This window comes from Rosa rugosa, chromosome 5 (genome assembly GCF_958449725.1).
Source record: "Rosa rugosa chromosome 5, drRosRugo1.1, whole genome shotgun sequence".
NCBI classification, from domain to species: domain Eukaryota; kingdom Viridiplantae; phylum Streptophyta; class Magnoliopsida; order Rosales; family Rosaceae; genus Rosa; species Rosa rugosa.
The window spans coordinates 4,285,093-4,308,943 of record NC_084824.1 but is presented as its reverse complement, the minus strand read 5'-3'; the positions used below and the strand labels follow the sequence as shown (position 1 = coordinate 4,308,943).

General features: G+C 36.7%; 4 protein-coding genes and 1 pseudogene across 4 annotated transcripts; 1 reads left to right on the top strand and 4 right to left on the bottom strand.

Moving 5' to 3' along the window:
• Nucleotides 1-2,852: 2,852 nt before the first annotated feature.
• LOC133708042 (uncharacterized) lies at nucleotides 2,853-10,801 on the bottom strand. The gene is made up of 6 exons (XM_062133494.1): nucleotides 10,685-10,801; nucleotides 4,400-5,633; nucleotides 3,981-4,292; nucleotides 3,807-3,897; nucleotides 3,152-3,719; nucleotides 2,853-3,055 (listed from the first exon to the last, which is right to left on the bottom strand). Exons 2-5 carry the CDS (start codon nucleotides 5,581-5,583, stop codon nucleotides 3,153-3,155), a joined length of 2,154 nt encoding a protein of 717 aa, XP_061989478.1. The 5' UTR covers nucleotides 5,584-5,633; nucleotides 10,685-10,801; the 3' UTR covers nucleotides 2,853-3,055; nucleotide 3,152.
• LOC133709263 (uncharacterized) lies at nucleotides 5,627-6,636 on the bottom strand. Its single transcript, XM_062134941.1, has 2 exons — nucleotides 5,689-6,636; nucleotides 5,627-5,632 (listed from the first exon to the last, which is right to left on the bottom strand). Exons 1-2 carry the CDS (start codon nucleotides 6,634-6,636, stop codon nucleotides 5,627-5,629), a joined length of 954 nt encoding a protein of 317 aa, XP_061990925.1.
• An 877-nt stretch (nucleotides 10,802-11,678) lies between the features above and the next one.
• LOC133708045 (uncharacterized) lies at nucleotides 11,679-15,636 on the top strand. The gene is made up of 10 exons (XM_062133495.1): nucleotides 11,679-11,729; nucleotides 11,871-11,927; nucleotides 12,069-12,103; nucleotides 12,491-12,704; nucleotides 12,809-13,148; nucleotides 13,504-13,596; nucleotides 13,751-13,867; nucleotides 13,948-14,289; nucleotides 14,921-14,959; nucleotides 15,376-15,636. Exons 4-10 carry the CDS (start codon nucleotides 12,493-12,495, stop codon nucleotides 15,415-15,417), a joined length of 1,185 nt encoding a protein of 394 aa, XP_061989479.1. The 5' UTR covers nucleotides 11,679-11,729; nucleotides 11,871-11,927; nucleotides 12,069-12,103; nucleotides 12,491-12,492; the 3' UTR covers nucleotides 15,418-15,636.
• A 1,374-nt stretch (nucleotides 15,637-17,010) lies between these two features.
• On the bottom strand, nucleotides 17,011-19,613 carry LOC133709262 (probable ribose-5-phosphate isomerase 2; annotated as a pseudogene).
• Nucleotides 19,614-20,313: 700 nt separating this feature from the next.
• LOC133708419 (probable ribose-5-phosphate isomerase 2) lies at nucleotides 20,314-21,626 on the bottom strand. The gene has a single exon (XM_062133880.1). It carries the CDS (start codon nucleotides 21,268-21,270, stop codon nucleotides 20,491-20,493), a length of 780 nt encoding a protein of 259 aa, XP_061989864.1. The 5' UTR covers nucleotides 21,271-21,626; the 3' UTR covers nucleotides 20,314-20,490.
• Nucleotides 21,627-23,851: the final 2,225 nt, after the last annotated feature.

Sequence of the window (23,851 nt, the reverse complement as noted above, 5' to 3'; positions counted from 1 at the left end):
ATTCGTCAAGATTCATGTCCTTGAACCCAATTAATTGTTTTCTAGATATGAGTAAAAGTAAAGCCCCAAAGAAAGGGTTTGGAAGATCGTTTTGTCAAAAGTTTGGCGCGTAATGCATGTATGAGATGAGATGCTTGCTTTGTTAGGCTTTTGGTTAGAATGAAGGAAGCAACTTCTACCTGCTGCACTCGTATTTGACACGGCATTCAGGCCGGCAGGATTCACCAACACAACACCATCATCATCACGACTCAAATACCGAGACTTCTACGTCGTAATACGTCTATTTCACATTAGTATCTAACTCATAACTGAATCAACTTGTTATACAGAAAAATGTCTCAATTATTATGTTATTAGTGGATTTGATCTGTCACATAATATATCCGCTCCACCAAAAAAAATTCTCGCAAAGTGCTATGTGCAACACATCATAGGATCTCCAAAATGGTCATGACCGGAAAGTCAAGCTCCTTTTTTTTTTTTTTTTTGTTGATCTGAGAAAGTCAAACTCTCCAAAATGGGCGCTGCTGTATTGATTGACACTCAAAAGTCTCATTCACCTGACAACCATCACATGTTGTGGCCATTCTTGCCGAACAAATTTCAGTTTCTTTTCTCGATTTGCGTAATGCCAGATGTGGTATAACATGAAAGAGCAGGTGAACAGTTGCAGTACTTGGTAAAATTCCATAAGAGATTATAGCATATCTGCACGTACATCATGTATGAAATGCATGAGAAGTAATTGCATGAATTTCCTTTGTTTTAATACCATGTGTTCAAAAGGAAACTACACAACGGTGGAAGTCCTTTGCCAAAGAAAGTATGAACCTCATAAACATAATCAAAGCATCTAAAATAGGCTTCATTACGAGAATATAATTACGCTTGTAACAATAGCGATCAAAAAAAAAAAAAAATTTAGCTGTGTAATTTCCATCAATAGTATTTCAGTATTGCTGTATTTCTATTATTCAACTACGTATGATTTCAGTCGTTGAATTACACATTCAAAGTTGAAAATGAATTTTCTGCTCTGTCCTTCCAAGTCCAACTCCCAACCTCCGAAGTCCAAACCTTAGTTACTGTTTGATTTTGGCTTTATATACGTCCATCATACGTTTGGCCTGAGTGCCTAACCTTTTAAATGGAGTGGTTTGGTTAGATGAGGTCTACATCAAATTAAACATTAAGCCGCTGTAATATATAAATGCCTTGTGTCTCTAATTTCATTGTATTAACTACATCAATCTCAATCTGTTCAATTCGTAAGGCAATCTGATTGTGACGACCTAAGCATGCACCAGACAAAGTCCCTAGTCGATCAGTATTCATGAGCAAGCTTATATTTTGACCAGTATCGATCAACTATATATAAGAGGAAGAAGAAGATTCAATAGTCTAGTCCAGACGTGTCAACTGCCATTATTATTGAGAAAATTAGGTATAAGAAAACATAAACGATTCCTAACGCCAAAGTCAAGTTCTATCTTCAATCCTCTGAGTACGTCCTCTTTGGAAATAATTTATTTTCTAGAAAACAGAGTATTCAGGAGCAGTAGTCAAAATTAGGGGCTGCAACGTACTGCAGTTTGTATCCGGCCAAGAATAATCTCTTTCCACTAATAACTGAATAATTACTGGACATTAGTATCAGCTTGAAGAAAACGTTTCCCGATTCGCCTTCGTTTGCTACGTAGCTGCCGGATCAGTCAAGTAAAAACTGAGTTGATGAATCTGCAGTCGTATTCAAGTACGAGAAGGATCTCTGTGTGTACGTACTGCTTGTTCGAAACGAGTTAATACTTCTCTGTATCGGTTAATACGTGTTTATCGACTGCCAAATCCTCCTCCGTAGACTGCAAACAAGCAATATTTGATCGATTTCCAAAGGTTTTACCTGTTAAAAAGTCGAAAACAGAGATACCAGAAAATAAAATAAAATAAATGCCTTGGATGCTAAGGTAGGTATTTGCATAGTAAGAATTATGCATTTCTTGAATGCTACTTAAAGGAAGTTAGCCTTGAGTTTCATTGTTCGTACATAAGTTGTAACAGACACATGTGAGAGTGGAGAAGGAAGAGGTAAGTGGTTCCTTAACTAGCTAGATCTAATCTTACTCACATGGCTAACCAACATTAATTTCTTCTGCTACACTAAATTAACTGGACACATGTATGAATGAACACTGTATTTGGATATCTATCTAGCTACTTCGAGGGACCATATATATATATATATAAATCGGTATTGGACCATTACACTACAAAAAATATGTCCTTTTCCGACCGAATTTTTCCGACCAAATCCTTTTTTGGTCGGAAGTGACAGTATTTCCGACCGAAAATTTTTTCCCGTCGGAAATACAAATTTTGGATGACCATTATTTCCGACGGCAAACAACCTCTCGGAAAAAGTTTAGAGTGGGGTCGGAAATAATTATAATTTGGCGGCAAAAGTTCCCGCTAATTGTTTTTCCGACCAAGTGTGATGTCGTCGGAAAATAAATGGTCATTTTCCGATAAGATTTTGTTTCGTCGGAAAGTCGTCGGAAATTATAGGGTTTATTTCCGACCACATATTCACCGTCGGAAATACTTTAAAAAAAAAAAAAAAAAAAGAGTGTTAAAAGTGGCCAATATATAGATTCCTGCATTTTTTGTCTTCATATTCTTGCAAATTTGGTCATAACATATATAATGAAAAACCAGAAATAGGTTCATCATCATTCAATTTAACAAAGTATAGTCACTATTAGAAAGGTCATATAATATTAAAAAAGTACACAGTAAGTAGTAATCCTTTTTTTTTTTTAAAGAAGCGAACTAAGAGCTAACTCTTTGCCCTTATTCGAAATTTTATTGATAAAAAAAAAATACAAAAGGGAAGGGGGACTAGACCAAAACCACTCCCAAGGAACACAAAACAACAAAGAGATACAATTCAAATTTATGTGAACACCAACATATACATTACAATGCACATTAATAGGCCTAAATTTTGCCAATTGATTTCAGATGTCTAGACTTCAACCTTGCCAAATGGACAGTACTGCAATCACAAAACAATTCGTTATTTTGTTGACTTATATGTGAAAAAAGAGAATACACACATACAAATCATCAGTAGGGACTTGAAGCACAATACCTCATTCTTCATTATCTTCTTCCTCGTTACGGTTTGCATATGTGTGACTCGTCTGAGATTCTTCTTCTTGATACGGTTCCTCTTCATTAGTAGGCATTTCAAAAACGTTTCTGGGTTTGGTTTCCACCACGACACTCCAAGCACTGTTTTTTATTCCTTCAACATAATAAACCTGGGTTGCTTGGGATGCCAGCACAAATGGCTCTTGGGTGTTCAACTTACCCTTATTGTTGACACTTAGTATGCCATAACGATCTTCCTTATAACCTTTGCCTTTGGTAGCTGTGTCAAACCAATTACAGTGAAACAAGACAACTTTATTGTGACCTGTATACCAGAGCTCAACGACGTCTGTAAGGGTTCCATACCAAGGCACACAATTAATTTGGTTCTCTCCTTTGACCATAACTCCGCTATTTTGTGTTTTCTTCGTCACGTCATGTTGTACAGTATGGAACCGAAATCCATGGATATTGTAACCTTTGTAGTAGACAGCTTGCTTTCCAGGACTTTGGGCCAAAGAACGCATTTGAGCGCTCACTTTTCCATCTACATACAATTGTTGGATCTGCATGTGAAGAATGTAATATTTTTTAATAAAAAAATATTAAATATAGCTATTAACAGTTATATCTCAAATCAAAATGGTGGTTACCTTCTTAGAAAACCATTCCACAAAATTTTTTTTGTGCAACTCATCCACCCGATCATCACCATGTTGTATACGAAGAATGTCCTTATGTTCTCTGCATGTAGAACACCTTATAAATTAATTAATATCACATGCATATATATAAATTTAAATACTTATGGTGATAGGATTACGTACTCAATAAAAGGCAAACACTCATCACAATTTGTCAGGACATAATGGGTGGCAGCATGATGAAGCTCTTCAGTCATTACTGTCAATACACCTGTGCCAATAGTTTTACCCGGAAGTGAGAAGATAGATAATTGAGTCTTGTCTTGCAATGGTTGACCTCCATCATAGTTTCTTTCTACTCGGTTAAATTTAGTCTCAACTTGACGTAAATATCGTGAACAAAATGTAATACACTCTTCTGCCAAATAACCTTCGGCAATAGAACCTTCTGGACAGGCTTTATTACGAACATAAGTATTTAACTTATGCAAGTACCTATTCATCAAGAAATCAGATATATTATATTAGAGAAGTGTGAATTAAGCATCACATAATAAAAGTTTGTAAAAGTTTTATTATTTAAAATTATATTAGTTACGTACCTTTCAATGGGATACATCCATCTATACTGCACAGGCCCACATACTTTTGCTTCCCACGCCAAGTGAATTGACAAATGAACCATGATGTCAAAAAATGCAGGAGGAAATATCATTTCCAACTTGCATAGAGTTATGGCAATTTTATTTTCCAGAAGTTCCAAATCCGAGACCCTCAGTACTTTAGCACACAATTCTCTAAAAAAGTAAGAAAGCTCAATCAATGCTTCACAAGGTTTTTTGGGCAGTAACTCTCGCACCACAAGCGGAAGTAGTCTCTCTAAGAAAACATGGCAATCATGACTCTTCATGCCAGAAATACTGCGTCGTTTAGCATTGATCCAACGAGATACATTTGAACAATATCCATCAGGAACTTTCAAGTTCAGTAACCATTCACATATAGCTTTGATATCAACTGCTGACAATTCAAAAGGTGCCGGATCATAAACTAGTTTGCCATCCTCCTCTCTAGGCCAGTAAGCTTTCCTTATATCCATAGCTTGGAGATCAAGACGAGCATTTAAAGAATCTTTTGTTTTACCATCAATGTTCATTATTGTGCCAATCACGTTATCGAAAATATTTTTTTCGATATGCATCACATCCAAATTATGGCGCAACAATAGTGTCTTCCAGTAAGGCAATTGGAAAAATAGACTACTCTTTTTCCAATTGTGAGTCGTTCCAAATCCAGGGATAATTTGGGTTTTCTTATTCTTTCCATGTGCAACTGTCTTCAAACCCTGAAGTTCATCTACAATTTCCTCACCAGATTGTCTTCTTGGTGCACATTTCTCTTCCCTTGTATTATCAAAAGGTTCCCGTTGTTTACGCCATTCATGATCTGGTGCTAAAAATCGACGGTGCCTCATATAACATTGTTTTGACCCGTGTTGTAATCTACGACTAGAAGTCTCTGACGCACAACATGGACATGCCAATTTTCCCTGTGTACTCCAACCAGACATGTAACCATATGCAGGAAAATCATTGATTGTCCACATGACCGCAGCTCTCATCTGAAAATTTTGTTTTGTAGAAATGTCATACGTTTCTGCACCATATTCCCACAAAGTGTTCAACTCATCGATCAACGGTCTCAGGTAAACATCAATATCATTGCCAGGACTCTTCGGTCCTGGTATGAGTAAAGATAAGAAGATGTAAGGCTCTTTCATGCACATCCATGGAGGAAGGTTGTACGGAAATAGCAAAACTGGCCAAGTACTATGACTAACACTCATATTTCCAAAAGGGTTGAATCCGTCAGTCGCCAAACCAAGCCTTACATTTCGATGCTCATTGCCGAATGATGGATGAATTTGATCGAAAGTTTTCCAAGCCTCCGCATCTGCTGGATGCCTTAAAACACCATCTTTCACACGGTCTTCAAAATGCCACCTCATATCTGGAGCTGTCTTAGATGACATAAATAGTCGTTGAAGTCTAGGTGTGAGTGGAAAATATCGCAAAACTTTCCACGGAATCTTTTTAACCTTTTTTCCCTTTTTTTTTATGGTAGTGCGTTGTGTCTTCCACCTTGAAAGCTTGCATGTAGGACATTCAGATGCATCTGCGAGCTCCTTGTAATATATTACACAATCATTTTTGCAGGCGTCAATCCTCTCATAATGAAGTCCAAGCTCTTTTACAATCTTCTTTGCTCCATAGTTTGATGTCGGCAATTTTTCACACATGGGGAATGCATTTTTCAACAATTCCAATAACTGGTCAAATGCCTTGTTGCTCATATTACCAGTACTCTTGATGTGCATCAAGTTGACAATAAATGACAAGTTGGAATATTTCTTGCACTCAGGATACAATGGCACTTCTGATTCCTCCAACAATTTGTAAAACTTCTGCGCATCTCCATTGGGATCTTGTTGGATACATTCTTCTATTAGTTCTTGCATATCATCACATTGATCAAAATGGGCAGCCACATTACCATCACTATGATTGTGACTATTACCACTGCTACCACTATCATTAACCACCTTCTCCCCATGTTTACGCCATACTGTATAGTCTTGCATAAAACCCCTGTACAAAAGATGATACTGTATTGTTGCTGGCAATTCTCTATCTATATTTATACAATCTCGGCATGGACAAAACAGTTTCCCATCTCTATCTTTGACATGCGTAGTAGCGTAATCGATGAAATTTGCGACTCCATCAAAATACCTTATATCTGACCGTTTTAACTTCATCCATGATTTATCAACTGACATCTTCTGTAGAGTAAATGAAATTTAAAAACATCAAGTTTTGTAAATTAGTCCTTAGTGTTTGACGCAAAAACAAGTAATAACCAAGAGTCCAAATTTAATTGCAAGTCTTCAACCAAGGTTTAGAAATACGGCCCAAGGGTTCTAGCCTTAACATCAGTCTCCATCCTCAATCTTTTGGTAACTCTTTTAAAACATGGCCAGGTAGTAGAGGAACGATTTTGGCGAGGCTCAAGGCCCACTTGCATGCACTTCTCGTATCCAATCAGCCTAGACACCATGTCCTACTAAGGTGCGCCTACTTGAAAGAGAAAGGAGGGGGAAGCCAATGTTAAAGAAAGAGTCCTTCACCTTTTCCGTTATGGTTTGAAGCTCACAATCAAACTCTAACACTCACAAGTATATTATATGTATATTTATAGAATTGTTGGCGCAAATAAACAAGAAATTATTTCAGTAACCACTACTATTTTATACTACAATCTTCTACAAGGTTAATTTTGGAGCGTATCATAACATAAACTTTGTTTTACTTTTTATTTTTATTCGGGATTCATAGGATTTTTATTATTATTCTGGATTCATAGTTTTTTGTTTATTCTGGATTCATAGTTTTTTTTTTTATTATGGATTCATAGTTTTTATTATTTTTTTATTCTGGATTCATAGTTTTTTTTTAATTCTGGATTCATAGTTTTTTTTGTTTATTCTGGATTCATATTTTTTTAATATTCTGCATGTAGTCCTGAAAGGTGTGTGTGTTAAATGTGTAAGTTGTTACTATACTAGTTTCACTATTTTCAACCTCTCTTCTATTTTTAGTCAATATGAAAAAATTTACTCTCTTTGGTAGTATATTATATGTATATTTATATATTATATGTATATTATATGTATATGTATATGTATATTATATGTGTTAGAGGTGTATGTCGTTACTACTAGTTTCATAACAATAATATTTCAACCTCTTTTCTATTTTTAGTCAACATGAAAAAATTTACTTCTCTTTGGTAGTTTATTTGGCATTCAACCTAGGAAGTAATCTATTTGGCATTAGTTTTTATTATGACATTAGTTTTGATTAAGTTCATTTCTTTTCGGTAATCGATGCATGCAATCTTTATCTAAAAAATACAGAAATTTTCAAGTATTAGCAAACGAACCATGACATATAGAATGATTATCAACTACCTGAACTTTTTCTGTAGTTCTAATACTTCCGCTACTTTTCCAACTGCTAAATTAAGGAGAGCAGATACCTGTAATATTCACCAAAACCACAGGTAAACATCAATTAAATGGGAAACTCCAGAATCTTTTGAAAGGAAAAAAAAAACCTTGAAAAGTTAACCGAAGAACAAATAGTTGTAAACTGGATTGAAGATTACCAACAGAATAGAATTTTGCCCTTATGCAGCAGCAACCTCCTCAATTCTATTTCCAGTTCGACAACAGTATGAAAAGCCAATGGAATTGAAATCTTGCAGACGTCACTCTTATGCAACTGCAATATGTTACAAACTGAACTTGACTAATAGAATACTAGAGAAGAAGATTGTGGAATTCAAAGTAGTGATTTGATTGACTGAAGGATTGCTTAAATAGCAAATACAGCAACGAACAAAGCAGAAAAATATGCAACGGCTATGACTACAAGTCCTACACTCAAGGGATTCTCCTAAAGAACAGGTCAAAACAAATTTTTGAAATTATTGCAGGCAACACTAGAATGAAACAAGCTGCAATCTAAAACAATGCCGAAACAAACTTCCACGTTAACCATGCCGAAAGAAACTGCAATTTCAATTTTCGAAATTGTGTATCACATCTCAACTCCTTCCAATGATTCCAAATTGCATTTTCTTGTTGGAATACACATGTCAGAAACAAATTGGACTGAAGAAGAAGCTCAGAACTGCACGGTTTTTACTGACCAAGCTCTCTATTCTGTTCTATTCTGACCAAGCTCTCTATTGTGTTGATTACCTCCAGGAATTTTCTTGAATGGGAAGCCACCGTGCACTAGAGGCCATCATCATTACCAAACATATAGTCAAAATGAAATTAAGGGCATGCCCGTTTTGGATGCATGCAAGGCTTTTGAATTTGATGACAGTGAGAAGCAGAAGTTCTACACAATTATTTCATTTAGTAATTTTCATAATGAAATCATCGAGCTCAAGGAATCACTTCAATGAATATGCAGGCTATGACTACAACTTACTTTTTAAAGTGGGTTATAAATCAATTCAAGGCCTTAAAAGAGGCTATTTTTCTACTCCATAAAAGTTGACTAAAATCGGCATCTAGCAATTAAGGAGATAGAAATAGTCAGAGTAAATCTAGCCACCTATCAGTGGTATATATTGTTAAGGAGATAGAACATTTGAGAAAATATAGAACATTTGTTACAACTTACAACCGCACCTAACTTGTATATATAGGGCTTCTATCTTTTATACATATATCGACAAAGAATCAGACTTATTAAATATAACTCCTTTTCATCTTCATTTGCTTCCCTGTTTGCTACAATTTTTCTGATAATTTTATCAATGTCTGCTAGGCGTCCAAGTAAGAGTCGACGTTATCATGGACCAGCTCGTATTCGCTCTACATCTCCTCCAGATGGTGATTATGTTTATTACTCCAAAAAAGATGCTGATGTAAAAGTGCATCCAATTAACCCATCACTTGGACTGGAGTATATCAATGGTGTTCAACCTGTTGCACCTCCATTACCGGCTATAAAGGTGGAACCTCAACATTCAGGCGTTACTTGTCCGGAAGGCCGAGTTTTACCAGCTTGGTTTTATCCCGGAAAAGACCCTCGTTACCCTATTGATCTCACCGCTGATGATCCTGAAGTGAAGCCTCGTGTTTTACATACTCGAATAAAGATTGAAAAACCTAAGGTCGGCCCATCTTGTCCAAAATCAACCAGTATTATTGATGACTCATCTGATTCATCTGACGAAAATTAAGAAAGTTGTTGCTATTTTATAATAAAGACATATCCTATTTTATTTCTTGTCATATAGTAATAATTCTTTGTAAAACTGGCTAGTTTTTGTATACCTACATTTGCTTCCATACTAGTGATGCCTAAATTTTTTTTTTATTTGCTTATTTATATTATGTTAACGTCTTAATGAGTTTTACAATTTATTAAGGAATTCATTTGAAATACTGGGTATATGCTATATCATTAACTAATCTCATTATTTTCCACGATATTTCTTCCTAAAAAAGGATATCTATTCCTTAACACGTATTTGTTCCTAGACAAGAAAAGTACCCTCCTAGACAAGATAAAGACGAGATATTCCCTCCTACATACGATATTTGCTCCTCAATCATCTCGAGGTGAAAATCCCCTTGAGATGGATCCGAGTGAGGAAGAAAATCTTAGAGAGGTAACATCCCCTTGAGATGGATCCGAGTGAGGAAGAAAATCCCTTTGAGACAGATCTAATCCTCCTCAATAGAAACCGATTTCTATTCAAACTCTAACAGTCCCCCAAATTTCGGTCAAAAAAACGTGATACGGCAAATTTATAAGTTTGAATTATACGTGTATAATTCGGCAAATAGTAGAAAAAAACTGGTTAAAAAATACGGATATATAAACACTATTTGTGTAAGAAAATAACTAATAATCTATTCTAAACTCTTGCTTTAATTTTATATCATTTATAATATGTGATAAAACATGAAAAAAAAGATATGGCACCCAAGTAAAATATAATCAGGCGTTTGAATTACAATATGCTAGGCAGAAGTTTTTCTTCAATTATACGCATACTAAAATTTTATACGCGTTTTAATTAACTAGCGCTTTAATTTTTTTCCAAATTCCAAGTAAATCCGTACAAAACGGATACGTGTATAAAACGTACTAAAGTTTTAAAAAATACAAAATAACAATTTGAAATTTGTATTAAAATAAAAAATAAAATAAAAAATTTAAGTTTGCCGCCTCTAAAATTCTTCCCGCTGCCTCAAATATTTGATCATCCTGCACATATCCCTAAAATTGCCCATATCCCTAAAATTGTGGTGCCTCTACACGCATTGTTTCTACTACCTCCAGAAGTTCGACTCCAATAAACCTATCAGATCGAAAACTTCTCGCCTTCTCTTCCATCGCCCATCACTCTCTCTCTCGCGTACTTCTCCTTTTTCCCTGTTATTCTGTCTCAGCACCTCTTATTCTTCTATATCTTCTGGTTAATCTAAGCTCTAATCCTCTTGATCTTTCTTTACAGGTGTGCCTCCATTCCAGAGCTGCTCGGAAACAAAAATTGAAAGAAGTTTGGCAGTTGGGCAATAGTACAAGAGGCTTGTTTCGATTGTATGATTGGTCTTGTTTAGGATTTGAGGTGAGAAACCCAGACTGGTTGTACCAGTTTTCTGATTTTGAGCTCTTTGCTTTTTATGGGAATTTTTCATTACGATAGCTAGCTTTACAGAAGCATAGTTAGTAGATCTTTAATTTTCTGATCTGGGTCTAATTGCAACTCTTCCTTGAATTGCTTCACCTACTGGAATCTCATCTCATATAGAATGCATAAAGGAGGAGAAACCCTTTACTTTAAAAATCAGTATTTAGTTTTGTTTTTATTTCACTGGGAGTACTGAACCTTTTGTTTGATTTTCTGAACAAGTTTCAAAAGAGAATCAGGAAACTTTCTAGTGAACCAATGTTTATTAGGTATAGAATAAACAAAGTTTCAATGATACACATATATCCTTTATTCTATACCTAATAAACATTTCATTATAAGCTGCCACGGAAAAAAGTTTCAATGTTTATTAGGTACTGAACCTTTATTCAATACTTTAAGCCTTGATACATTTTCTTTGTTAATTTTGGTTCAGTTTCTGTTTGGAGTTTTCATGGCTTGGAGTCATCGTTTATAGTTATGCAAATACGCACTATACTTTTATTATTTCGTGGGAAAAAGTCTAATATGATACATAAGCTACCAAAGAAGTCTTTTTTTTCTTCTTCTGATGAGTTCCCTCTTTTGCAGCTTCAGTTCAGTTGGTTCACTAGAAGAGTTGGTTGGTAATAGAAACTTTGTTTCTGGGTAATGCCCTGTGTTTTGGTGAATTAGGTATAGAATAATTGGATATACTTTTATTATTTCGTGGGAAAAAAGTCTAATATGATACATAAGCTACCAAAGAAGTCTTTTTTTTCTTCTTCTGATGAGTTCCCTCTTTTGCAGCTTCAGTTCAGTTGGTTCACTAGAAGAGTTGGTTGGTAATAGAAACTTTGTTTCCGGGTAATGCCCTGTGTTTTGGTGAATTAGGTATAGAATAATTGGATATACTTTTATTATTTCGTGGGAAAAAAGTCTAATATGATACATAAGCTACCAAAGAAGTCTTGTTTTTCTTGTTCTGATGAGTTCCCTCTTTTGCAGCTTCAGTTCAGTTGGTTCACTAGAAGATTTGGTTGGTAATAGAAACTTTGTTTCCTGGTCTACAAGGATATATGTGTATCATTGAACCTTTTGTTTGCTAATTTCGTGTAATAGAAACTTTTTCAACTGAACCAATGTTTCATTTTCTTCTTAAGATATGAATTTTTGCATGGTCTACAAGGATATATGTGTATCAAATTGTTGTTGGATATATATGAATTTCTGCTAGCCATCCTAGCTCGGAAAATATTAGTGTACATCCAATTGTTCCCACTTGACTTCCTTATATGCTTAGAGCTTATCTTTCTCATAACTTAGAGAAAAGGGCTATGTAGCAGACTTTTAAGTCGTGGTTGATATTTATGCCTACAGTTCAGTATTATTGAATATAATTTTGTGTGTATCTTCATATTATAATGCAGTCATGACAAAGAAAGGAAAAGGACAGAAAAGGGCAGCAAGCACTTTACATCTCAAGTCTTCCACACGTTCACAGTCTGAAGACATTCCCAATGAATCAACACATGGTGACGAAGAGGTGGAAGGGCTGGAAACTGAGGCTACCAAGAGGAAAGGTAGAGGCCCTGCCAAAGGAGAAAAAGGCTACGGCATGAATGCAGAGATTTATGGAAAGAGGTATGTTTAAAGTCAGTCAATTTTTGTCGGAACGTGCCACCTCTTCCATTATTGAAATTGCATATGTTTTTCATGCTAAGTTTAATTATGTTTACAATGCCTAGGATTATAACTCCCCAAGCTTTGCGAAGTATTTGGCCCCTCTTCAAGTCAGAGCTGCAAGGCCCATACATAACATGGGCAGAATATCCGCAAGATCAATTGGATAAGTTGTTTGACCTATGGAGGAATAAAAATTTCAAATTTGATTGCTCCGAGGAAGAACTGAAAGATGTATTCACGGAACATATCAAGACTCGTTATAGTGACTGGATGAGTGAAATTCGGAATAGTGTTTTCCGCAAACACAAGACTGCTGCAGCTCGATATGCCAACACTCCGTCGTATTTGAAGCCAGAAATATGGACACCAATGGTTGATGAATGGCTAAAAGAAACGTGGCAGGTGATTTCATAACTAAATATATATGATAGAATGAGTTTGGTGGTAGCTAACGAGTCATTAGTTTCGTTTTGAAATTGTTTTCAAGTCCCAAAATATATTTCTGTTTTCTTAAGTTTCTGTTTTCTGTTATTTATTTTCCATGCCAAAACAAATCCGATTTCTATAAAATTTTGTGTACATGTTATTCAATGTGTCTATGGTGTTCTGTAAAATTTTCAGAAAATTCCATTGAGTCTAGGTTTGCTAAATAATTTAGTTCTGAACTGTGCAGCAGAGTATTTTAAACTAATTTAGTGACATTTGATTAATATTTCTTGTGTTTCTCATTATTTACCTCTTTTAATGAAATGTATAGGAGAAGAGTGAGCGGAATGCAATTAATCGTGACAAATCAACTATGGTGCATACAACGGGTTCAGTTCCAATGGCGAAGTACATAAAAGAGGAGGTATGTACAACAAATAGTTTCGGATAGAATCTGCCTTATTTTTTTCATTCATTAATGATTGTTTAGCTTCCACCTTGCCTCTATTGTCGGTTTACCCTATACACTTTATTTCTTTTTTTACCAATGCTTTGACCTTATTATTTAAATCTTGCAGATTGATAAGACTGGAGTTGAACCGAGTCCAATAGAGATGTTTAGAAGGTTTCATATTTCTAAGCCTAAAGATGGAAAACCGGAACATTGGCAGAGTGAGAAGGCAAAGGATCTTTATGTATGTTTTAGTATTTTATTTATAATTCTCCTTGACATTATAGTACGTACTTATATTAGTTATATATGTTTTCTTTGAAGGAATGTATGGAATTGCAAAAACGTATAGAGGAGACTTTGGGTGGTGATGGCGAAGACGAATTGGATGATTGGGACATATACAAGGAGGTGGTTGGTGGGTCTAAACATGGCAAAATTCGTGGCTTAGGTGACGGAATGGAACCACCGGAAGATGTGTGCGGTTCGAGTAGCAGCCAAACTTGCAATAAGCGCGTGTGTTTGGAACGTGACAAAGAGTTTGGACAATTGGAACAACAAGTTCATACTCTTACGGATATGGTGGCTGATTTGAAACAAGTCCTTCAAGCTTTCATGGCAAATAGTTCAAGTCATTCTCAATTTGCGAGACAATCACCACTTTCAGTAAGTGATGCATATTCTGCTTTGGTCATTTTCAAAAACTCCATGCCTCTTTTAAGTGATTGCATATTCTGCTTTGTCCTTTTGGGATTTTGATTTTGCTAAGTGAAACATATGGTTGCAAGTAAACATAGCTTCTGATCGATTTTGTATGTGCCCTACTTTTTAAAGTGTGATTTTGTATGATTGTATCACCTCTCTGCATATCTAATTGATTAGTCTTCTTTTGGTATTACATTGTGCATATATTTGTGCATGTTCAGTAATTGAAGGCTGCAAGAGTTGTCTTAGTTTATGCAATACCTTGATTTTAATTTATTTTTTATCATCACTTCATTGAAAAGAAAGAAAGAAAAAAATTGCATCACATCAGTTCATTATATAAATTAACATCCTCTCAAGTATGGCAACCATAAAATAAAGGCTGCTATATAACTCTTCCACATCTGTTTGTTTCTCAGTGCAAAGCTTCTAGCTTTCATATTCTCTCCCATTGTCTCCTTCATATTCTGTCTCACTTAACACATTTATTTTTTCTCTTTCTTTTTCCTCTTGGCTCTGCCATTGTACACCACTGCCAGCAGCACCCATCTTATTATACTCTATTATGTTTCCTGTTTTGCTATTTTGACAGGATAAAACTTCAGGCTTCCCAGGGGCTTCATCTGCTCAGGTACATGTTTGAGCTCTGAGAAAAATGTAGGACTAGAATCTTAATTCTTGGAATCTTAAGCTGGGCTTAATCATTCAAGTTTTCAACCCATGATTTGCAATTTTTTAGATTATCTATCAAGTTTGGATGTGTCATGTGATCTTGCATTGTAACTCTGTTAGAGGACATTATTGTTGACGTCTTTATAACATGATAATGATTTCAAAATAATAGTTAACGTGCAAGAGAGGTACATTAATTTCTGTCTTTCACTAGTTACCTCAAAATGATGTCGTTCAATCATATTCTAGCTCTTATTCTAGCTGCAGCAGCAGTGTATACTACTTGCACTTTTTTTTCAAAGTGTTGTTGGGCGTATGTTAGGTTTTGTTATTGTTTTATTCATATATAACCTATATTGTATTTGTGTGTTGCAGCCTGCTTCTACTAATGGAGATTCTGAAACACATGCACCTTGATCCCTACTACTAGCTACTACTTATAAGGTTCTGGAAGAAACTTTTATTTGTTTTTAGTTTGGTATTGCTCTCGTACTATTTCTATTGTAATGGATGATGCTATTTTTCCTATGTATTAAGACTATGCAGTTTGAATTCAATAAATTACTCAAATCTTCACTATGTATCTATTTGGTGAGAAAATTTTATTTGTGAGAAAATTCTAATATTTAAAATTAAATGTAATCGCATTTACTATATTTATTCCGATTGTCGGTGAGCCATTTCCGACAACATTTTATGAATAAATCATATTCGTCGGTAAAAGTTAATTGGTTAGAGAGAAATATCCCACAAAGCAAATATGTCATTGAAAATACTCAAATTATGATTCCCGCCAAAATTCGTTAGTCGGAAATATTTATTCCGACGAAGGTATTGGTCGTAAATATGTCGTAGGAAAAAGTTTTCCGACAACTCTTGGGGTCAGAAAAAATGCGTCGGAAAATATTATTGCGACCGAACGAGTAGTCGAAACTAAGTCGTCGGAAATAGTTATTCCGACGAAAATATGGTCGGAAATAATTCGTCGGAAATGCAATTATTTCCGACGGAAAATCCTAATTCCGTCGACTTTTTTCGAACGAAACAAACATTAATTCCGATCAAAACGAGACTCAAATCCGACGGTGATATTCGTCGGAAATGGTCAAGCATTTCCGACGGTTGGTCGGAAGAAATTTATTTCCGACCATGACATTTCCGACGACTTTCCGATGACGACTTTTCGTCGGAAAGAGGCATTTCCGACGAAAATGCGGTATTTCCGACCATTTTTCGTCGTCGGAAATTACGGTCTGTGTTGTAGTGTTATTTGGTTGCCACTTGCCTTGCCACAGTAATAATCTTCGGGCAAAAACAATTTGGTATCTTCATGCTTCATGCTTATATCAGAGTATCGGACTAACATATATAATGAATATAGATACTCGATTTTGATGGGACGAAAAAGATCATCAACTTATCTTTCATTATTTTGTATTTTTGTTTTCTCTGCAACTAGAGGCTCTGGGAATTATGCTCTCAATTGAGGTTGTAGCAATTAGTCCACTCCTAATAATGAAATATGATAATGATAGTCATCGATTAGTTAATCCTTATTAGTTAAGCATGCTACTATTAACATCATTATGACAATCACTATCCTTTGATTAATGACCAATAGCAATTACCACCGAATTTGCAACTAGAGAAAAGTTGGAAAGGCAATTTCTCTCTTTTTATGTCGGCATTCTCTTTGAGGCTCTTCCTTTTTGACGTGAAGAAAATGAACAGTGTAATTGGTGCCTAGTGGTGCCTACCCAAGTTGAAGAAAAGGATGTGAAAAAGGAGCAATTGCCTGCCTCTGTTGATTTTATATAACTCAACAAATCACATCAATCAATATTTGCTTTCGGTCTTGCTAATTGCAATATTTTTCCTTGGAGAGGGGTTAGGATTCGTTTGGCAATGCCTATGAAGTGCTTTGTGGAAAAGCACCATCACTGGCTTCCTCAACAAGCACTTTCAGGAGAGGATGCGACGAAACCAAGAATTATGAACATGAACCCGATAACAAAAGAAGGATGCAATTCATTGATGGCTATTTGTCCAAGCGAGAACATTCAATTCATAAGGGCATGCATCAAACATTCAGCTACCCAAAAATCCACACTTCTGGCGTTTCTTGCTAGATTGATCAAGAGTCTAGGACGACATGAAAATGTTACGAGACCCTTCCAGACATGTAGTATAAATAAATTTCAGGAGAACAAAAACCTCCCTTGTTACAATAAAGACAAAACCAAATCTTCCACAATTTAATTGGAACCGAGAATATGTAACTTGCTCTTGCATGCAATAAGTTGGATACTGAATTCGAACTACCCTCTTGATTCTCGATCACTTCCCTGCTACCTATTTTTCACAGTGACACCAAGCTTTCCTGCAACAATCACAGTGGTTGCCACGTCCAGGAACATTCCGTGCTAAAAAACTCCATCAAGCTGCAAATTTGTATCACTCGCAGCCGTCAAATGTCCCATATCTTTCTTGAAATACAAGTCCACAATGTAATTCCCATTGTTACATAATGCTTGCCATTTTCACTGAAAGACCTATGCTTTGCTACACAATCCGCACCCTCAACCAAGTTTTCGAGCTTTCTGACCGTGAATATCCAACAAAATGGCACAATCTAAACTGGCATAGCAAGCCCACTACCACCCAAATGCTTAACAAGCTTGGATTCATCAACAATCACTACAAATTTCCTGCAAGCCCCTCAACCATCTTCTCTCTCAGGAGCGCCCCACCTCGGCCTTTGAATAAAATGAGGTGGGGATCGACCTCATCAGCGCCATCTATTGCAAGATCAAGAACAGATGTGAATCGAGGTCCGACAATGGATCACCGATACGGTGGTTAGCTCTTAAGCTTTCCCTAGCGCAAAAGATCACCAATTCAGTCGACAGCATGCTGAGTTGTGGAGCCAGTTCCAAGCCTGAGAAACATGCCAGACTCAACATACTCAAACAGCCTTGTACGCAGCAGCTTTCTTCAATTCATCCCGAGTTAGAATCACAGATAGCTGGAGAGGAGATAGAGGTGACGAGCATGTTGGAGAGGCAGTACTAAATATTATTTATATTTACCTGATTTGAATTTGGGAAATCATTCGGCAATGCATTCATCTTCTCATTATTCCTACTCCTCTTCTGCTTAACAAACCCATATAGAGATTACATTAGCAAGAAATTAATGACAACACTCATATGAACAAGTAATTTATGATCCATCAGCATCGTTAATTTGTTCACCACACAAAAAAGAACTATTACAATTCTTAATTATTAATCTAAAACTATTATTCACAAAGGTTGGGAGCATTCGTTCTCAAAGTAAAAGAGAGCAAGAGAAGGATTCCATGCTTGATTTAATCACCACTTGAAAGTTTTTTGGGCTGATCCACTTCAAGTTAAAAACCGACAAGGTACAGCAAAATTTAGCTTTTATAAAAACATGAATTTGATGTTTCATCACATAGCGAAGTAGATTTAACAATAGGCAGCCTCCATCGAACATTAACATAGCACAATCGGACAATCCCCTTTTCCTAGTATCCCCAGAAACTCTTTAATGCATGTGACAGATATCTTTAGAAATTCAGACACAACCAAATGCAAAATGCACCAGTGTCTGAATTTCTAAAGATATCTGCACCTTTACACTCAAGTCAGACCCAAATGCAAAATGACTCCAAACTATCACTTTCAATTTTCATCTCCTCATAAACCAAACAACACATGAAAGATCTAACCTTTACACAATCAAATTGAGAAGCATACCTTGGCTAAATTTGTCTGACTTGAGTTCAAGCTGAAATGGTGCTCACAGAACTCAGAACCAGGAAGAAGTAAAATGAAGCGACAACCAACAAGCACTTCATTTGCAGTCTTATCTTTGTACAAAAATCTAAGGGCAGAAGCCAGATATGAATCAAACCATTTTCAGAATTTGATAATGGCAGAAACCGAAATCTTGATGATGAAGTGTACTAAAAAAGAGAATGAGTGTGTATCAATGTTGTAAGCTGATTACATTCTCTTGTTACTAAGGGTTTATAAATTGAATGTGAACTTCTGATCTTGTCTTCTGTGCAACTAGAGGCTAGTGGACTGCTTATGAGGTCATTGTATATACCGGCTACCTCAAAAATATTAGACTCTCCAATATAATGGGTTGGCTAGTAATGAAATTAATGAAATATGATAATGATATTCATCAGCATTTGACAAATCACAATAGTTTTACATCAATTAGCACCCAATATTTACCTAGTCAAAAAGCATTTCTGTCTAACAGGCTGGGTATAGTCACCTGTCCAATAACTTCTAATAATAGGAGGCCAATCTGAATTCCTATAATATGACTACAGTATTTGCACATCAACAGCCTGAACACAGTTGACAGTTGTGATCAATACACATCAAAAGCGATCCACCCATCCCACAGAGGTTTTTACTAACAGAATCAGGAAAACAGAAAGCAAAATAACAGAATCCACTCCCCTCCTTCTGCATTATAAACCATAAGTCTGATGGGAATCTGTCTTACCATAAATATTGTTTCTCCTGCCCTTCAAGGTTCACCACATAATCTTTAATTAAGATTTTCATAGCTCACTTTTGCTTCTGGCTATGCTTCAGCTAGCAGAGTACTAGGCATCTCTTTTCAATACCAATGAGCACATACGCCAATCGAAATCCTGGAATGAAAAGAATAGCTCAATTGCTTAAGTTGTAACAAAGATATTTGAACAACAGGTCAAAACAACAATTACCTCAATGCCTACATTGTATCAAAAATATCTCCAGCCACCAAGACCATACACCATCCTCCATAAGTCATCACTGATAATAACCAGGTTGCTCCTTCTAAAAGGATCCCTTGTCAAGTAGAGAAAGAAGATTTTCTGCAACTCCCCACTGAAAGAAACATCTCCCTCCCCATGGGTTATCCACACTGACAAATGACACCTTTCTGATGACTAAATTACTTATATTTGGGGATGGTGGTGGTTCAGAATCATCTCCCACTCACATTTCAGAGGAAAATGTAATACTTGACAAACATATATTCCAGATGAGAACAAAAACATTTAGATGATGCTAACGTCAACCAAGAAACTGAACTATTCCATTCCAATTCATGGATGTCTATCTTTGCAATTGAGATTGTTCAATTCATAATGGGATGAACTTCATATGAAAAACAACATGGAAGGCCATCAAACTTAAAACTGTCAAACGTTCAGCTACCCACACAATCACCGACTTTTGAATAGATAATATTGAAATGTCAAGAGACCCTTTCAAAAAAAAAAAAATAGTATAAATTAATACCAGGAGACAAAACCCTCCTTTTGTTACATTGAAGACCAGCCAAATGTTCCACAATTTGATTGCAAAGCAAAGAGCTATAAAAACTTGCTCCTACATTAATAAGTCAGATACTAAATTCAAACTACCTCAGGAAACATCAGTGCCGGCCCTACTACTTATTCTTCACGGTTATCCCCATCTCTCCTGCAACAATCACAGTGGTGGCCATGTCCAGGAACATCCCATGCTCCACAACTCCAGCAAGCTGCAAAATCGCATCACTCGCGGCCTTCAAATCCCCAATGTCCTCCTTGAAATACAGGTCCACAATGTAGTTCCCATTGTCTGTCACATAAGGCTCACCATTTGCCCCCGAAGAAGTCCTCAGCTTGGCAACACAACCCGAATCCTCAAACAAGTTCTGGAGCCGCCTGGCCGTGAATTTCCAGCAAAACGGCACAATCTCCACCGGCATAGCCAGCCCACTACCACCCAAATGCTTCACAAGCTTGGACTCATCGACAATGACCACAAATTTGCGGCAGGCACCCTCCACCATCTTCTCTCTCAGCAGAGACCCACCTCGGCCCTTGACCAGGTTCAGGTAGGGGTCCACCTCGTCGGCGCCGTCGATGGCGAGATCGATGACGGGATGGGAGTCGAGGTCGGCGAGTGGGATTCCGACGGAGACAGCTTGCTCGTGGGTCTTCCTGGAGGTGGGTATTCCGACAATGTTGTGGAGCTTCCCCTGGCGGAGGAGATCGCCGATTCGGTCGACGGCGTGCTTGGCCGTGGAGCCGGTGCCGAGGCCGAGAACCATGCCGGACTCGACGTACTCGACGGCCTTGTAGGCCGCGATTTTCTTCAGCTCATCTTGGGTTAGGGTCACAGAGGGAAGAGAAGTTGAAGATAGAGGAGAGGACGGCGCAGGGACCAAGATTGCACCTTCCATGGTTAAATCGGCGAACCCAGAAAAATGGAGGCAAAAGAAATTGGGGGAAATCGGAGAAAGGAAGAGTCTTTGTTGTTGGGTTTAATCAAGAATGGAACATGGGCATTCAGGAATTGAAGAAAGGAAGAAAACCCAGAATCTGGAATCGTAAAATGGCAATCAGAACAGACCAGACCAGACCAGAAACTGGGGGAAATTGGAGCCTTTTATTTTACTGAAGCATGGATATTAGGGTTTTGAAGAATTGGGATTTAGAGAGGGAAGAAAACCCAGAATGTAGAAATGGGTTTATCTAGGAATGTGTGGCGGTCAGCATTTGCAGAGATAGGGTTTGTGAGGAGACCGTAGAGATGGGGGTTTGTATTTATAGGGGAAGAGGGTTGAACGAAGGTGGTGGGAAATTGGGGAATTTGGAAAATTAGGGTTTGGATTGAATTGTAATTTTGGTCTGAGAATTGTAATTTATGTTGGAAAATGCATAATACGCGCCTTGTGTTTCTGTACTCGATGGCATAGAACACTGAGAAATAGGGGTTTGGTTTAAGAAGTAATAATAGCAATGACAAAAACTAGTGTTGCTATTTATGTGTCAAGGGTTACGGTTATTTTTATTTGAATTTTGGTGTTTGTTTTGGCTAATTAAGCTACTATGCGACACAATATGAGATAGTAGCTTATAAACGGTTAATTTGCTTGAGGTCTCTAACCTCTTATTATTTTAAATAAACTTATAATTTGTGTCACTTTAAAACTTTATCTTCCTTCTTGTATTTATTTTCTCGTACACTCTCGAGACATATAATCCCATTGGTTTGTATTTTTTCCTATTTCAAGTTGAGAAAAAAAAATATATATAATAAAAAGGAAAAATGTGATCCACCCAGTATGCTCTTTTTCTAGGATTGGGACGTCCATGCATTTGAGTACGACTAATTGAATATTGAGCATGGCTGAAATTGAATGGACCATATCTTATCACAATCATAGCATATGAATGGAATCAGATTTCCTCTTTGTTTGTGATTTATAAAAAGAATAATACTAATTTAAGTTCCAAGGTGGTGGTGGAAACAACGCATGAAACTTGCCTTCATTACAATTCTCCGCATATTACCAAGCCCAGCTCCACCACTGCGATTCCCATTCCACTCCTTTCCTTTCTTATGAGTTATGACCACCGGATTTCCTTTCCCAGTATTAATGTATTATATTGCTAAGCTTCCTAACAATTTTCTAAGAAATCTTTTTTTTGTTTTGATTTGTCAATTACACGGTATCCTCAAAAGCTTCATTTTCCAGTATTAATGTATTATATTGTTAAGCTCCCTAAAAATTTTCTAAGAAATCTTTTTATTTTTTTTATTTGTCAATCACTCGGTGTCCTCAAAGTAGGGATGGCAATGGAGCGGGTTGGGGATGGGGATGGTATGAATAGCGGGTTGTGATCCCCATCCCCGGGGTCATTTTCTACCCCCATCCCTGCCCCAATCTCCAATAAAAATATATTGGGAATTCTCTGTCCCCATCCCCATCCTCATTGGGGACTAAGTCTCCAAACCCGCCCTAAATCCCCAATAAGAATTTAATAAATAAAATAATTTTTTCTCATATTGCCTTTTTTAAAATCAAAATCTACAACAAATAAATTTAAAATATGATTAAATTCATAAATCATAATTCATTGAGTGCAAAAGTCAAAATACCATTAAAGTAAAAGTGTAGTCATTAAAGTAAAGTAGTAAATGTATATATTTGTGATTTATGCGGGTATCCAATGGAGCTCCGCCCCACTGGGGATTTTTGTCATCCCTACCTCAAAGGTTTCCTAGGCCCAGAGACTAATTTGTGCTCGGGGGATCTTGTCAGAACGTTTCCTCCCCCCTGGCTACCAAGAATATATTAGGATTTAACTCCAATAAGCGTCGGCGAGATTCAAACCCGGGTGTGGGGGTTCCACACCTGGACGCTCTTACCGCTCGACCACCTGTGGTGATTTTTTTCTAAGAAATCTTGTTTATGTTTTGTTTGTTAGGATCTTCGATTTTGTTAGTATTTTGTTTTTATAAAAAAATAAATAAATAAATTAGACGGAAAAGTCTCCAAAAATGAAATTACATTAGATACTACATGAGGCAAATTTCGTGTCCACATACATACAGCTGATAGTAGAGCTGTCGACTCCAAGTTTTATTATACAACTGTTTCTGACTTTCTGGGGCATTGCAGAAAGAAAGGCGCCTTGTTTCATGCAGTTCTTCCATGAAAACGAGAAGCTAGGATTTGGGGAAGGGCATCTTCTTGGGAAAGTGAAATTTCTGTTTCAGTAGTCTACAGTTTTCCTCAGTCCCGTGAGCAGCCTCCCTTGGCTTTTTGTTATTTATGGAAACCAGAAACCAAAGAAAAAAACGCAGTATTAAACGACCGTGAAGAAACCTTCCGCGGCCACCGTCAGAGTTAATAACTGACTGACTTTGGCCCTCCTTCAACCGCCACTTCATTTGTTTTGTGTCAAAGGCTTGACTTGATTTCAGTAAGCGAAGGTTCATAACCAGCTTCAAAGCTTTGTGTTTTAAAACATTCG